The sequence below is a fragment of the Asterias amurensis genome, chromosome 9, assembly GCF_032118995.1.
Source record: "Asterias amurensis chromosome 9, ASM3211899v1".
Classification (NCBI taxonomy): domain Eukaryota; kingdom Metazoa; phylum Echinodermata; class Asteroidea; order Forcipulatida; family Asteriidae; genus Asterias; species Asterias amurensis.
The window spans coordinates 18,190,902-18,208,556 of record NC_092656.1 but is presented as its reverse complement, the minus strand read 5'-3'; the positions used below and the strand labels follow the sequence as shown (position 1 = coordinate 18,208,556).

Below are 17,655 nucleotides of genomic sequence, written 5' to 3'. Positions count from 1 at the left end.
TGTGGCAAACAGGTCAGCCCATGCGGAAGTTACAAATGTTTGTGGACGGAAGTCCGTTCCCACAATGCCACACGGCCGGCTGCAAAATCCTTGCCACATGCGACCCAAAATGGCTGCACATGTGTATTTGCGTGTTGTTATACCAATATTTCTGTGATTACGGCGGAGAAGAAGTCTTGCACTGTAATTGCTGACAATTGCTGTAGACTGCCTTGATGATATGATTTATTGAAACTCGGAAACTAACTTTACAAGGTTTATAATTATTTTCATCGCAAGGAACCAACGAACAATGACAACACACAAACAGCATGCCAAAACAAACAAGCACCACAACACACAAACAAACAAACAAACAAACAAACAAACAAACAAACAAAAACACAAAAACCCCCATAAAAAACCCAACCTCAAACAATCAAACAGTGTCATCGTGGTGCCCATTTTTTCCCCTGGAAAAAAAACCCACAAAGTAATTTCATTAAATTTGAAAGTTACTTTTTAACATAGATTCACAATTAAACCATGGAAATGAAACAAACAAAACGAAACAAAACTGGCTAACTGGTACGTAATGCTTTTACAAATACAGAATTATAACCTTGACACGATACTAATTGTGGTATAGGCCTACCGGTATATTCAATAAAACACACTTTGCTCTTGAAGATAGGTCGTCTGTAATCTAATCTTTGTCTCAATATAGGTATATTTAGATACAATTTTCGACGGCTTTCATCATTTACACGAGCCATTCCAATGACCGCGCACGTAAAGAATTGAATTTCCACTTTTTAGACAAACTGAATGGGTGTTTTTGCACGACTGGGCTTGAACAAAACTGTAACACTTTCTCACAATGCATTCATGGGTGGCAAGTGTCAAATCTAAGGCTTTATTCACACGACAATGATTCCAAACACAATACATTCCTTGCTCATGTGACGCATATTAGGGCGTGAACGTTTCTAATAATAACTGGTTCAATAATATAGAAATGGTAAATGGATTTCTGGGTTAGCCCGCTCAGGTATAATAATCTGCCCACATATCAAATAGTAAGGGACCCTCTCAGAACAGAGGAAACCATGTCCGGATGGTGGTATTATTCAGATTGGATCTCGGCAAAGCTATATATCCCCCCCCCCCCCCCCCCAAACACACGCTACATGTAACCCATGAGATCACTTCATTTTAACTCACAAAACAAGTGCATAATTGTGAATGGGAATTTGCATCAACCACTTGAGATATTAAATATTGCACCGTACTGCGTAAATCTGATGCCTTCCCTGGTATTTTGGGTTTACCCTGAAGTTGTTTAATGACTAACCAACATGGACTGAGTTAGCTTGTCATTTCACAAGTCCGCCACTTTATTTTAACTCGGTCAATATTTAATATGAAATAGAAATGCTTTTTTAACTTTGACTAATAACCAGCCGAGCCACTTGCATATATTTTTGAGTGGTCCTCAGGTTTTTCTTCTGGCATTAGCCAGCGGACCTCTGTTAAGGGAGTACCATGATGAGTGCAAAACAATTAAATGTCATTCGTTTTAAAATAGCTTGAGCGATGAACGCTTACTTTTAGAAAGTGCGATCGGATGTACAAAATACATTAGTATTCCGTCAAATCTTAGTAATATCAGACTGGAGTTCTACGACAGTAGTGTAAATCATTGTTTACTATTTTATGCTCTTCGATTTTTTAAAGGCAGTGGACACTATATTGGTAATTACTCAAAACAATTATTATAAAACCTTTCTAGGTGACGAGTAATGGGGAGAGGTTGATGGTATTAAACATTGTGAGAAACGGCTCCCTCTGAAGTGCCATAGTTTTTGAGAAAGAAGTAATTTCCCTGAATTTGATTTCGAGACCTCAAGTTTAGAATTCGAGGTCGCGAAATCAACCATCTAAACGCAACGCACACAACTTCGTGTGACAAGGGTGTTTTTTTTCTTTCATTATTATCTCGCAACTTCGATGACCGATTGAGCTCAATTTTTCACAGGTTTGTTATTTTATGCATAATGTTGAGATACACCAAATGTGAAGGCTAGTCTTTGACAATTACCAATAGTGTCCACTGCCTTTAACGAAGTTATTAAATTTACTAGACCACAAATACAAAATTAGGTTGTCCTACGATGTAAGATAATTCTATATTCTTTTCCCCTTTCTATATTCTTCAAGCAATTCCATTGCGGAACGTAAATTATAAAGACCACAGCAATTTAATACAGCCATGGTCGGCAAATCTAATTTCTGACCTATTCTTGGTCTTTACTGCATCCAGCAGCGGGAAACAGCAATTAGGGGCCTTTAGTACAGTGTCAGAACGGTTCAAGTGCATCACCAGCAGTAATTTTAAACCAGTTTTCCATTAGCTCTTGTTCGACAACCTGAATGGTTTGCTATGGACATGCGCAAGGAAAAATCAAGAACCGACTTCTTACGAAATTCTTCTATCAAACTGCAGTAGGTGTTTTGTATACTATCTGGTGTTAGTCGACTGTTCATTTTGACATAGGCGATTAGATACAAAGCCCTTCTTTGGCGAATAATTAGGTTTACAAACTGAATCCCTTAACTTACGATAACATATATATTGCGCGTAATAACATAGAAGGTATGTCATACGTTTTTGTGATGGTGAATTCTGCAAAAAAACAACAACATCGTGTTCGACAAAGGGTTCACAATATGTACATGATAGTCCTATGTTTGGTGCTAATAGTAATTATCAGTTTACTGGAGTATTTGCACTCTTGGTACTTGCACTCTGGTGCCAATAATCATTAGTTTGCTTGGTACTTGCACTTTGGTGCCAATAATCATTAGTTTGCTTGGTACTTGCACGTTGGTGCCAATAGTTTGCTTGGTACTTGCACGCTGGTGCCAATAATCATTAGTTTGCTTGGTACTTGCACTTTGGTGCCAATAATCATTAGTTTGCTTGGTACTTGCACTTTGGTGCCAATAATCATTAGTTTGCTTGGTACTTGCACTTTGGTGCCAATAATCATTAGTTTGCTTGGTACTTGCACGTTGGTGCCAATAGTTTGCTTGGTACTTGCACGCTGGTGCCAATAATCATTAGTTTGCTTGGTACTTGCACTTTGGTGCCAATAATCATTAGTTTGCTTGGTACTTGCACGTTGGTGCCAATAGTTTGCTTGGTACTTGCACTCTGGTGCCAATAATCATTAGTTTGCTTGGTACTTGCACTCTGGTGCCAATAATCATTAGTTTGCTTGGTACTTGCACTCTGGTGCCAATAATCATTAGTTTGCTTGGTACTTGCACTCTGGTGCCAATAATCATTAGTTTGCTTGGTACTTGCACTCTGGTGCCAATAATCATTAGTTTGCTTGGTACTTGCACACTGGTGCCAATAATCATTAGTTTGCTTGGTACTTGCACGCTGGTGCCAATACTCATTAGTTTGCTTGGTACTTGCACTCTGGTGCCAATAATCATTAGTTTGCTTGGTACTTGCACGCTGGTGCCAATAATCATTAGTTTGCTTGGTATACTGCACTTTGGTGCCAAAAAATCATGAGTTTCTTGGAGTACTAACAAATTCGGTGCTTACAATTATTAGTTTGCTGACACTTTGTGCTAGAAAATCATTATAGTATTAATTAACACTGTGTGCTAACATTAAAATCATTAGTTTGGCTAACACTTTGTTGCCAATAGTCATTAATTTTCTTGGTGATATCAATTTGGTGCTAATAATTATTAGTTTGCTTGAGTAACATCGTGGTGCTAATAATCATTAGTTTGCTAGAGTACTACTAATTTGTTTTAACTAGAATCTATAGCGTTGGTTTCTGGAAACTCACCATAAAGGCCTTCAAAAAAAATTCGAACTTAATGTTAAACTCAGTGTTCACGTTTTATTAATACACAACCACACATTTTGCTTAAACTTTGTTTTGTCAGGGAATCTGCAGTTCCTAACTATGGGCTTATTCCATTTCTTCAATTTAAGATAATCAACATCATTAATGGCTTGTTTGCATGTACTCCTTTGACAATACTTCAGTACTTTTTACTTGCTATGTTCCGGAGGTCGGCCCCAAGACCGATACCGTCAGGTCACGATTGTCCAACTCCTTTTTGCAACAACAACACAAACGTTTTAAACCAATTTGAAACTGTCTGTACTGCATAGCATAAATGAAGGGATTTGCACACATATTAGCGTGAACGAAAAGTTTGGTAACTTCATACCAAACACTTGTAAAATCTAAAGGTCCACCTAAGTTAAAGATGAGGTAGTTGAAGGCTATGGGAGCCCAAGTAATGGCATATGTTGCTGAGACAATCATCATAGTTTTAATCACATTTCTTGTTGCTCTAGATCGTGTGTTATTAGCTCGAGCATTTCGTTTATTGTTAAGTAGAGAACCTTGTACAGATCTTGGTTCAGTAGCATTCACACGACTAGATAGAGTCCTAGCCGGAGATTGGGCCTGTACTTTCGCTGTCTGTTGTCTTAATTTACGTACGATACTTGTATAACTAAACGCCATTACGGATAAAGGTCCCAGGTACGTAACAAAGAAGATGGTGATGCCACTAATAGCTTGTGACGCAGGAGATGAGTAGATGGGTACGCATAAGTTACCTGGTAAGACCTCCTGTACTGCTGCCCAAATAGCATCAATAAGAAATCCAAAGGCCCAGACACATGCAGCAACAACAACAATCCTTTTCTTGACTGCTACAACTTTCTTCCTATACCAGGCTGGCTTCATGGTTGCAATATAGCGTTCAAGTGTAATGCATACCAGGTTAGCGCTTGATGATATAAAGAGAGACCACATGACATATTCAGATACCCAAACTTTGCAGAGGATTGAGTGCACTGGGTTGCCTGGTATAAGTTGCACTTTAGGTCCAAGATGGATCAGTAGATATACTAAGGAGCTTGTGAAATCAATCATAGATTGATTTATAATGAATAGATTCACAAGATTTCTAGACTTACTTCGAAAAAATACAACAAGTACGAGCCCATTACCAATGACGCCAAGTGAACCAATGATGCTCTCTAAGATTATCCATAGAACCAGTCTGTACGGGGGCTCTGGTGCATCCGTTGTCCACACACTGGTGGTGTTATCCAGAGTCATATTATAGCTGGTAGTTGCCAACTCGTACTCCATGTTGACTGTATCAAGATGATTGGAATTCTTGGGATGTGAACCGTCAGTTTGCAGTCTTATTGTCTTATTTCAGTTTAGTTGTTCTTGCTGTGATGAAAGTATACGATTCAAGTGATGTATGTTTAAAACAGTCCAAACTTACTGTCCTTTGGTAAGACAATAACCATTACTAAGTCCTTACACGTTAGTTGCGCCTCTGGACAGATTGAATAATATTCTATGATGAATTGAAGCGATTAATAGGATCGATAACTTCTCTGGGTTCTATCAGACGCAGATGAAGCAAACATGAATCATCTGAAATGCAATTATTTGACCGTGAGAACTTCTCGAATGCAGCAGAAATAAAAGAGGAATTATTGTACTCCGTCAAACATTCTCAGCTTGCTAGCGAAATTGTCCCTAAGCCTAAAGACAAGTTACAAAACCTCGGTGATATAATACCTCGTAAATCAACCCTTACTAAAGCTTAGCAGTACGTTACAGGCACAGTTCTAGCTTCTTCTGATGTCGAGGAGTCACTGAGACGGTAAATTACTCTAGAAATCAATTGATTGGCAAAACCGAGCATGACTGTTCTCATACCTCAGTGAAGGGCGGAATATTAATTGGCTTCAGATTGCAAACTCCCATGTGTCTCCCTGTTATGGTAAACAAACGATGGATGTTGCCAGTAGGGATTTGATAGTTCTATCAGTGGACATGACGTATTACAGTCTTAGCACTAGTGGACAATCACTTAGGTGTCACTAACCAAGGATATGTCAGGTGTGAGATGATCTAGTTAACACAGTACAGGCTTATACAGATGTCATCATCACAACCTCAGAACAAGAAACTCATTTCAATTCGTTTTGAAGAAAATGGTCGGCAGAACTGTACTTGCTGTAAAAGTTCGGCCAACTCAACTGTTAATAAACACTGCCACAGGGCCGGTCATCGAAAGTCTCTGTGCGTAAAACACTTATGGACTTAGTTAAATTTTTGACTTTCAATTTGAAATCGTTCAATCCGGACTAGACGTAGTTCGAGTCGGTCGATGTCGTTTCTGCTGTTGTAGAAACGGCACAAATTCCAACCAGATTGCATTGACGTGGAGTTTCCTGCAATACGTAAAACAAACAAAAAAGTATAATTTAAGACTTGACAGTGACATAGACTTGCAATGACCCTAACACATAATTTCGAAAAGAATTAGACGTTAATTATACCGAAAATAGACCGTTATATGAAGACTAGAATTGTACTAGGACGTAAAGCCGTTGGTCCCGTGTGTTTTTGTGTAACGCACGTAAAAGAACCCAGTGCACTTTAATATCAAAAAGGAAAGAGGTTCGCCCGGTGTTCCTGGTTACAGCACATTGTAAAATCATTACATACATCGTTCCTGGAAGGCCTAGGTCTCGTATGAAACACGTATGTTAACGCGCCTTGAGCGTCTCTGAGTGACGCATACGCGCTCCATACAAGAAGCGACTATTAAAAGTCCTTCGAGATCAAACAGAATGATAGCTGAAAACTTTTGCTGGCAATTTTTTGAATCGAATTTAAGTTGTATTTGATATAAAGCACTCTCAATAGTTGCATTTCGTTCGCTACTTGATTTGAAGATGGAATTGTATGGAAGGTTTGCGGGGATTTAAAGTCTCAGCGGTCTAATTGGCGTTAGTATTGGAGATTTATTTGCAGAACAAAGTTTATTGTTAAGAAACAGCGGGGACAAATTGTCTATATATTATTTAAAAAAATATATAAAAAAATTTAGGAAGTGTATAGGATGTTTCCAAAGGAAGTAATTAATTTACCGTAAAATAAAAAATAAGAGAAAAAAAAAATCACTTTTCATTTCTAGTTTACTTCATTCTTGGTAAGCCTTTTCAGAAACTAAATTGCCATGGATTTTATTCATTTCAAAACCATGATCAAATAAATCCAAGGGAAATAAACTTTGTGAGTCGAGTATGACTCTGTTAAATATCTCACTACGTTTAAACTTTTAGAGAAAGTAGTAATTTTCCTTTGAGCAATCTGGTCCTTGTGCATGATGAGATTGCAAGACTTGATCAGAATAGAGCATGATAACATTGAGATTCAAACAAACAACTTAAAAGTTGATGGTTCACTCGTCTGAGAATTTGTATACGGTACAGTGCTTGGTGCGACCATCTTGAAAAAAAATGTCAGTTTTTAACCGCTTCAAAAGTCGGACAATAACAGAGCGCAAGTCCAGACGAAGTTTCCCGAACAGATTAGTCGGACTTTAAAGCCATTGGACCCTTTCGGTAAACAGTATTGTCCAAGGCCCACACTTCGTGTATCACAACTTCTATATCAAATAACAAACCTGTGAAAATTTAGGCTCAATCGGTCATCGGAGTCGGGAGAAAATAACGGGAAAACCCACCCTTGTATCCGCGCGTTTCGCCGTGTCATGACATGTGTTTAAAATAAATCCGTAATTCTCGTTAACGAGAATTGATATTGTTTTACTGTTTTCTCAAAAAGTAAAGCATTTCATGGAATAATATTTCAAGAGAAGTACTTCACCACTACCTTCTGTAAACCCTGTAAGTTATTTGTAAATCTGTGAACTTTTTTGTTGTTGTACCGAAAGGGTCCAATGACTTTAACCAAAAAAGTGACGGTTCAAAATCATTGCAATTAATCATTGATTTTATCCTAACTTTCCCTTATAAGATGGAATTAGACGGCTGTTCAAACACGCAGTTCTACAAAACCAATCCCAAAAGCCATTAAAAGTGGTAAGTTCTTAACGTGGTTGCTTAGTGACGTCAGTACATTTGTACCCGTCTTCCAACCATAAGGGGTTTGGGGCTGGAGTGGTTCATACGACACGCAATCCACTCATATAGGTACCTGCAATTTGGAGCTAAGAATTTGACATAAGTACGACGGCCTTTCATTGCAGACAGAGTCAACAACTGGCTTGTAATTTACATGAATTTAAATGTGCTAAACGTGACCGTGACAAGTCAGAAGGCCATTTTCCAATGATGTGTAAATGCCATCATGGGTAGGCCTAGCATGAATTAATCTTACTGTGTGTTGCCGATCAAGCTAACGTCCTTGCAGATAGACATACAATAACACACATCACAAAGCACAGTCTCACAAAAATGCCAAGTTCAAGGGCGCCTGTATGCAAAAATCCAAGCTCAAAACAGAACCGAACTCCAATCTCGTATTACGTACAATAACAGAATGCTAGAACAGTGAGCGATCTGCCTGATTAGAAATATCGACTTGCACTCATTTCGATAAGTTGTCAATATTTTTCGATTATTGATAAACGGTTGTAGGTTAACATTAGTTCCCGGTGTAACTTAAAATGTACCAAAGTTATTAGGTTGTAAACCATAAACACAAACAATGGGTTTGTTTTTATAAAAGCATACCTTGGCCCAAGTATGTCAAACGTAATTTCCTATACCCAACACAACTACCCACCGTTACTTCTGATTTTGCCCTCAGAGTTTTCATGGCTAAACAAATACAGGCTTTCATTCTAGCCTAATTGACACTGGTGCCAGAATGTAGAATAAACTGCCGAATTATTTAAAGACAGTGGACACTAGTCTTCTCACTTGGTGTATCTCAAAATACACATAAAATAACCAACCTGTGGAAATTTGAGCTCAATCGGTCGTCGAAGTTGCGAGATAATAATGAAAGAAAAAACGCCCTTGTCGCACGAAGTTGTGTGCTTTCAGATGCTTGATTTCGAGATCTCAAATTCTAAACTTGAGGTCTCGAAATCAAATTCGTGGAAAATTACTTCTTTCTCGAAAACTACGTCACTTCAGAGGGAGCCGTTTCCCACAATGTTTTATACCATCAACCTGTCCCCATTACTCGCTATCAAGTAAGGTTTTATGCTAATAATTATTTTGAGTAATTACCAATAGTGTCCACTGCCTTTAAGGTTTTCACTGTTTTAAAACCGCATTGTTAAAAGTTTTAATCTCTTAGCTCCTTCTCTGTATTTATTTCGGCCCTTTACGTTCTCAACCAGCTTGTGTTTTTATTATTTTTTTATCCTAAACCTTTTGGCATTTTCTACCGCCTATAACTGGGTTTTAAAGAAATACATACAAACATGGACTATTCAAGAAAACAATAAATTTGTATAATTTGTGTGGCAACATCAACTCTACATAATTAAATAAAACAGCTTTAAAGAAGGAAACAAACCCATAGTTTAATAGTCGTATTTTGATCGTAATATTCAACCAAAATGTGTACATCTGATTAACATTGAGTTTGTTATTTTGGTGAGAAGCAGAACTTGAGGAATAACGGCCTTGACAAAGAGACTCAACATTCTAAATCATAATGGGGTACTTTGAATCGATGCGTCGTATGCATGCAGTGGGTACGCTCGACTATGGCTAACAATGCCACTATCAATCCATTGAACCAATTAAGACTAGTTAGAGCGTTGTGGGGGGTTCAGGAAAGACAAAACTACGATTATTATTATTATTATTATTTTTTTTTTATTATTTATACAGATTACAGATTACCACTTAAATGCATATAGCTATTTCAACGATGCTCTTCGTCATAAATCACCATTACATAGTGAAGGACAAAATTTCAAACAGCAATTTACAATTTGGATGCTATTAGGCTAGGCTTCAGAATCTGTGTATAAAGTAAGAGTTCTTAACTAGGATGTTGCTGCATAGACATATGAAATGGAGGAAACCGCCACTATAATGTTGCAAAACCCTTAGACACAAAAGCACTGCACACTGTTGGTAAATTAACGAGCAATGGAGAGCTGATGGTACAAAAATTGCGAGAAACGGCTCTCTCCGAAGTTGTGTAGCTTTTGAGAAAGAGGTAATTTCTCACTAAAATAATAAAAAATACTTCAGCTGAAGCCTTTTATTATGCATCTAAAAGCACCGGTCAAAAAAGTTGTGCAACATTACGAGTTTTTTTTTTCGTTTTTTTATTCTCTTGCAACTCCGATGACCAAATTGAGTTCAAATTTTCCATGTTTGTTATTTTATGCATGTATTTTATGCAATGCATGTTGGGATACACCAAGTGAGAATACTGATATTCGACAATTACCAATAGTGTCCAGTGCTTTTAAAGGCAGTGGACACTATTGGTAATTACTCAAAATATTTTTTAGCATAAAAGGTTTCTTGGTGACGAGTAATGGGGAGAGGTTGATGGTATAAGTGAGAAACGGCTCCCTCTGAAGTGCCATAAGTAATTTTCCACGAGTTTGATTTCGAGACCTCAGATTTAGAACTTGAAGTCTCGAAATCAACCATCTAAACGCACACAACTTCGCAAATTCGATGACCGATTGAGCTCAAATTTTCACAGGTTTGTTATTTTATGCACATGTTGAGATACACGAGCTGTGAAGGCTATTCTTTGACATTTACCACTAGTGTCCAGTGCTTTTAATCTGGAACTTCATTATAATAACAGGCAGATAACCCTCCATGATGTTACCGCTCTTTCAACAGGGAGGCACTTATAACACATCAGGTGAAACGTACCATGTTTCCTTCATCGTGATGTACATTAGGTTCGTTTGATCGTGCATGTTTATAGAGACTGCAGGTGGGCTACCTGAGGTACCCATCTGACTTCACTAAATCTCACATCGCTTGAATCAAGGAGAGAGTGAGTTCTGCTTCTGTCTTAAAAAAAACATTTTTTTCCTTAGTGTCTGTTTATTGCTTTATTGTTCATTTGTTGTATTATCTGCATTGCTATTGTTTGTCTAAAGCGCTGTGGTCTAAATGAAATGGCGCTATATAAAAACCCATTGCATTGTATGTTGTATTGTATTGTATTCAAATAGTTTATAACCACCGGTTTGACAATAGTTTCAAATCAACTAACGTAGAGATTTTCATTCAACTCCAGAACTGACGAGGTTGTAGTACATTAACTTTGCTAAATACTGTCTGGACTTTTTGCATGTCATAACCTTTTGTTAAACCCCGGTAACAAACTGTGGAGTAATGCCGAGTATTGACGTGCATAATCAAATCAAATAACACACAATTCTGAAAATGTGTTTTCCGGAAAATGCACAGCTTAGGCTTATTATTCGTTTTCGTTTGAATTGTCAAAGAGACACCCGATTCAAATTGATACCATAATATTCTGCAATATTGACACATCTTCGGAATACAACGCTTACCTTGTGCGAATTGATTGTCAATGGTGTCCTTAGAAGAAGATTAATAACCTCAAGCCTCAAGCTTTGGCATTTCAAAATAAATTGCAAAAGTGTTGTCGCAGAATTCCCCAGACGAACAACCTTCCGTGCGTACCTCGAGCATTTCCTCGTCCGAACCGGTTGCTCTCGCCGTGAGTAAAATGAAAGTGGAAGGAGAAACGCACGTACACGTATTGGGGCATTACACGGAAACGGACACGACACGTTACATCGCGAGTCGGAGCAAAACAGGGGAATACTAAAAACACTCTTTTGTTGTCTTGTTGGGTTTTGGGTTGGGTATTGGTTTAGGTAGTGCATCGAGCAGAGGGTGTGTCAAGGAACACATATCATTGAATCGAATCAAAAGTTTACTTTCAAGTAGGCTAAACTAGAATAACATTACTTGTAATCAACATTACTTGTTTATTAAAAGGCAGTGTACACTATTGGTAATAAAAACAAGTGATAACATAAAAACTGACTTGGTAACAAGCAATGGAGAGCTGTTGATAGTATAAAACATTGTGTGAAACTGCTCCCTCTGAAGTAACGTAGTTTTTGAGAAAAAAAGTAATTTTCCACGAATTTGATTTCGAGGCCTCAGAATTAGATTTTGACGTCCCAAAATCAAGCATCTTAAAGGAAAGCACACAACTTCGTGTGACAAGTTTGTTTGTTCTTCCATTATTATCTCGCAATTTCGACGACCGATTGAGTTTAAATTTTCACAGGTTTGGTAATACTTTATGCATATGTTGATATACACCAAGTGAGAAGACTGGTCATTGACAATTATTACCAAAAGTGTCCAGTGTCTCGAGAGGAAGACCTAAGCTGATTTGTCCATAAATTCACCTTCCATAAAAAAGAAAACTTAATGTTCGCGATGTACCTTGTCTTGATATCGTACATTATATAACTTTCATAATAATTGAGCTTTGACGACCCGGAAATTGTATAGAATCTTCTTGCCACTATTCATTATCTGTATATTCTTTGCATTGGTGCTTAACTTATAGGAACTCCAATGTCAAATTCAGTTTCAATTTGTTAATGCACACATTTTGCCCGGAGGGGCCTGGGGTTATAACGACTCATGTAAAATCTCATTTTCTTTGATAAACTTTCAGAGCAAAGTTCGAAACATTACGTCATCGATGAAAATAAATGGGTGTGTTCATTACAAAGACGAATTTTAGCGCCAGTCAAACGGTAAATTTAAAATATCAACATTCAGGAATGGCCTAAAATTCATTGCAGAAAAACGAAAAGACCATAACAAATGAAAAGGAACGTTGCCTAAACAAAATGTCCCTCTTGAAACCTCGTGAGAGTTGCGTGATGCTTCGGATTTAATAATCGACACACTTAAAAACTCTCTCAGACATATTTATAGAATGCAAGGTAAGTTTGTCATAAAAGACGGGTAATGGAATCTTCGTCGTTCATTGTCAATTTTAAATGGAATAAGTTGGCGGCTTTCAAGGCAGGCTATTTAAGGGTTCTCTTAAAGACAGTGGACACTATTGGTAATTGTCAAAGACCAGTCTTCTCACTTGATGTATCTCAACATTTGCATAAAATAACAAACCTGTGAAAATTTGAGCTCATTCGGTCATCTAACTTCCGAGATAATAATGAAAGAAAAAATACCCTTGTCACACGAAGTTGTGTGCGTTTAGATAATTGATTTCGAGACCTCAAGTTCTAAACTTGAGGTCTCGAAATCAAATTCGTTGAAAATTACTTCTCTCTCGAAAACTATGGCACTTCAGAGGGAGCCATTTCTCACAATGTTTTTTACCATCAACCTCTCCCCATTACCGGTCTCCAAGAAAGGTTTTATGCTAATAATTATTTTGAGTGATTACTAATAGTGTCCACTGCCTTTAACATAAATTCCATTGTGATTGTCAATCTAATTTAACATTGAGCGTGGAAGAAGCCGGATACAAAGACGTGTACCAAAACTGTCTAGCGCGAAGAGAACATGTTAACAATAATGCTGTCGTGGAAAAAAGTTGCGTTGATTCTCACCGATGGGAAAGTTTAATGCAAGTTACAAGGTATATTTGAGTATACGATGGTTTTTCTTTTTGTAGTGGATGTGTTCTAATCCACTTATCTCGCTGGTTTCGTCATAAATAATGTTTTGAAAACAGCTGAGTCTAGTGCTCCCCCACCACCACCACCACCCACAACAATACACACACAGTCCACCATTAAACCCCCGTCGACAGCAACTTCATTCAACAAAGGGTTTGTCACCGATATATAGGCCCGAAATGTTTTATTAAAATTCTAAAACCCAATCTATAGGCCGAACTCATTCGTACACGGATTGGATTGCTACTCTACTTCCTCTTGGTGCTTTTTTGCCTACGATTTCATTACCTGACACTCTACTCCTTAATTGCTCTATTATTTCCAAAGTCATACACCCTATATGAAGGAGACGTGTTGTTGAAGAGGCAGGCATGGCATTGTACCTGTATTATAGGCAATATCACCGACAAGGACGCGTTCAGCGAAGCTGACTGAAATTATCAAGCCTCGGCAATCAACACAAAGTGAGATTGTGAAAACAGCTTTCATTTTGCCAAAACGAGACTCGCATTTTGCACATTTTCATTTCACTTTTGATGCCAATTAAATCTTTTAAGTTGTTCTTAACTACTTTCAAACTGTAAATCGGCGTCGCGTATGAGAATTATTTCTGCATAATGAGCTTGCCTAGGTCATAGTGTCTTTGTGTTAAAACTTATAAATACCCGAGAACTAATAATTTATTGGAAAATGCACTAGCCAAACACGATCTCTACAGATGAAAACAGGATTATTGATCTTCAAATATTTGTCAAGTATATGCAGCTGTTGCTGTATCCCATCAACCACACATTGCTTGAAAATGAGCTATAGTGCCCTAAAGGTCCTTTTAGAGAAACCCAAGTTCTTCTTCGTTATGCCTAAATCATGTTCCCCTCTTAATTTGAGTGAGTTAATCTCAATAAAATAACGTGACGGTGTATAATGTGTCTACAACTGTGTACAATAGATTATATTTGGAATCTTCATGCAAATCCCATTGAAGGCAGTGGACACTATTGAAATTACTCAAAATAATTATTGGCATAAAACCTTTCTTGGTGACGAGTAATGGGGAGAGGTTGATGGTATGAAACATTGTGAGAAACGGCTCCCTCTGAAGTCAAATAGTTTAAAAAAAAAAATTCCGCGAATTTGATTTCGAGACCTCAGATTTAGAACTTGAGGTCTCGAAATCAACCATCTAAACACACACAACTTCGTGGGACAAGTTTTTTTTTCTTTCATTATTATCTCGCAACTTCGATGACCGATTGAGCTCAAATTTTCACAGGTTAGTTGTTTTATGCATATGTTGAGATACACCAACTGTGAAGGCTAGTCTTTGACAGTTACCAATAGTGTCCACTGCCTTTAAAACTTATAAATACAGAGAACTAATATTGAAAAATGCACTAGCCAAACACGCTCTCTACAGATGAAAACGGGATTATTGATCTTCAAATATTTGTCAAGTATATGCAGCTGTTGCTGTATCCCATCAACCACACATTGCTTGAAAATGAGCTGTAGGGCCCTAAATAAAAGGTCCTTTTCGAGAAACCCAAATTCTTCTTCGTTATGCCTAAATCATGTTCTCCTCTTAATTTTAACGACTGTCACTCTCAATAAAATAACGTGAAGTTCATAGTTAGTCAACAAGTGTGTACACGAGATTATAATTGGATGATCTTCATGCAATTCCCATTAATAGAAGTGCTATCTTACAATTGACAATATGGATTCAAATTCATTATTGATTAATCGACTTTAAATTTAGAAGAAGGTAAATGTTTGTCATCTAATAACACAAACATGGGTACAAAATACCATAAACTTACCGAACGGTGTGTCGGTGGATGATCGCAGTGAGTTGACTCAAGTTCAAAACAGCATGTCTTCTGGCGCAATAAAATAATGTGAAGTTAACTGATCGTCAGTCTTTATGTTGGTGTTAAATCACGAGCTTCGACGTGTGACATCAGCTGCTGTTCTGGTCAAGTGTTGTATAGTTCCGTGAGTTGTTGACTCCATCGGATATCACCGACTCGGTGCCTCTGTAAACCTCAATGTACATTTCCGTCAAGTGACCTCAGTTTTACAACACAAGAGTTATATATGGTCACGGTCAGTGGTTAACCAAGGCGGATCCTCACCCCCTCAAAGAATTAGATTGGTATGGGGTTTCCCCGAAACTTACACTTTTACAATGCTTTTGGAATACAATTTTAAAGCCATCCCGCATGAACAGATTTATTTTTATTTTGTATTACTTTGTTAACATATATTTATGACAGGATTTTAAACTCTGAATAATGAAGTTGTTTTCCCCTCTACTGAAGTTCTGTTTATCTCCTCCAATAAATATCTGGTCCCATTTGTGAAATTACGAACTACAGATGATACTGTGCTTTAAATAATAGATTTTTTAAAACTCCATAGAAAAGGGAACAGTTGCTCTACAACGTATACAATAACAAACGGTAGGTTAGGTTTTTTACTGTTCATTCAACTGAAGCAAAAGCTCTTCAAATAGCTTTGAGTTTTTTATTTTTAAAGGCAGTAGACACTATTGGTAATTGTCAAAGAATAGCCTTCACAGTTGGTGTATCTCAACATATGCAAAAAATAACAAACCTGCGAAAATTTGAGCTCAATCGGCAATCGAACTTGCAAGATAATAATGAAAGACAAAAACACCCTTGTCACACGAAGTTTTGTGCGTTTAGATGGTTGATTTCGAGACCTCAAGTTCTAAATCTGAGGTCTCGAAATCAAATTCGTGGAAAATTACTTCTTTCTCAAAAACTTTGGCACTTCAGAGGGAGCCGTTTCTAACAATGTTGTATACCATCAATCTCTCCCCATTACTCTTTACCAAGTAAGGTTTTATGCTAAATATTCTTTTGAGTAATTACCAATAGTGTCCACTGCCTTTAATGAGTCAAAGAATATTCCTGATGTAATTAGTAACAGGGCGCCTTTTTGGATCATCAATCTCCTGTTCAATAAACCTTTAGAAACTTCATCAATGAGTACAAAATGAAATTGAAAGTGAGTGTACAAACTTTGAACAGTTATCAACAAGTTTCATTTCAGCGCATGCTGCGAAATGTATAGGTGTTATCATGATGCCTTTATTATTCCCGGTTGATTTCTTTTATTCCGGAACTTTTGTGTAAATGCTGATGCATCGTCATGACTCGTTAGTGTGTTTTCGTTTCATGCATTTATATAGCGCTTAAAGGGTATGTACTTTTTCCTAACAAAAAACACAATGTCGACAGATTTACATTAAACTTACACAGTTTAAAGATTATGATAGAAGAAAGCTTCCCTTGAATTTTAATTACTGAGGTGCGGTAGTTTTTGAGAAATGAGTAAAAGTATTAATTTTCGTGTCAGATTTAGCATGTAAAAACGTATTAACCAGTTATGCTATGGTTTTGGTATAATATCATAACTGGTTATGGGGATTTTGCATGCTAAAATAGTTTTGGTCTCATGAGACCAAAATTATTTTGTGACTTGTTTTACTCAAAAACTACACAACCTTAGTTAGTAATATTTGAAGGGAAGCTTTCCACTATCATTATCTTCAAACCCTGTAAGTTTAATGTAAATCTGTGGACATTTTGAAAAAGTACCCGAATCCTTTAATACAAGGTTTTTAATCGCTGAGAATCCTTTAATATAAGGTTTCTAATCGCTGAACAGGAAGTGTATGATAACAAAAGAAAGACAATTAAAAGTGGGATGAAATAGCAGAAACTGAACAGACTAGATGGATTTAAAGCCATTGGACCCTTTCGGTACAGAAAAAAAATAAAAAAATTCACAGATTTACAAATAACTTACAGGGTTTATAGAAGGTAGTGGTGAAATACTTCTCTTGAAATATTATTCCATGAAATGCTTTACTTTTTGAGAAAACGGTAAAACAATATCAATTCTCGTTAACGAGAATTACGGATTTATTTTAAACACATGTAATGACACGGCGAAACGTGCGGAAACAAGGGTGGGTTTTCCTGTTATTTTCTCCCGACTCCGATGACCGATTGAGCCTAAATTTTCACAGGTTTGTTATTTGATATAGATGTTGTGGTACACGAAGTGTGGGCCTTGGACAATACTGTTTACCGAAAGGGTCCAATGGCTTTAAAT

The 17,655-nt window shown here is 37.3% G+C and overlaps 1 protein-coding gene across 1 annotated transcript; it reads right to left on the bottom strand.

Moving 5' to 3' along the window:
- Positions 1-1,155: 1,155 nt before the first annotated feature.
- Positions 1,156-15,714, bottom strand: LOC139942134 (cholecystokinin receptor type A-like). The gene is made up of 2 exons (XM_071938855.1): positions 15,330-15,714; positions 1,156-6,286 (listed from the first exon to the last, which is right to left on the bottom strand). The coding sequence occupies exon 2, from the start codon at positions 5,181-5,183 to the stop codon at positions 4,071-4,073; it is 1,113 nt and encodes a 370-aa protein (XP_071794956.1). The 5' UTR covers positions 5,184-6,286; positions 15,330-15,714; the 3' UTR covers positions 1,156-4,070.
- Between the last annotated feature and the right edge of the window lie 1,941 nt (positions 15,715-17,655).

Excerpts from the sequence above, each read along its gene's own strand:
- LOC139942134 (XM_071938855.1), bottom strand. The coding sequence starts at position 5,183 with ATGGAGTACGAGTTGGCAACTACCAGCTATAATATGACTCTGGATAAC.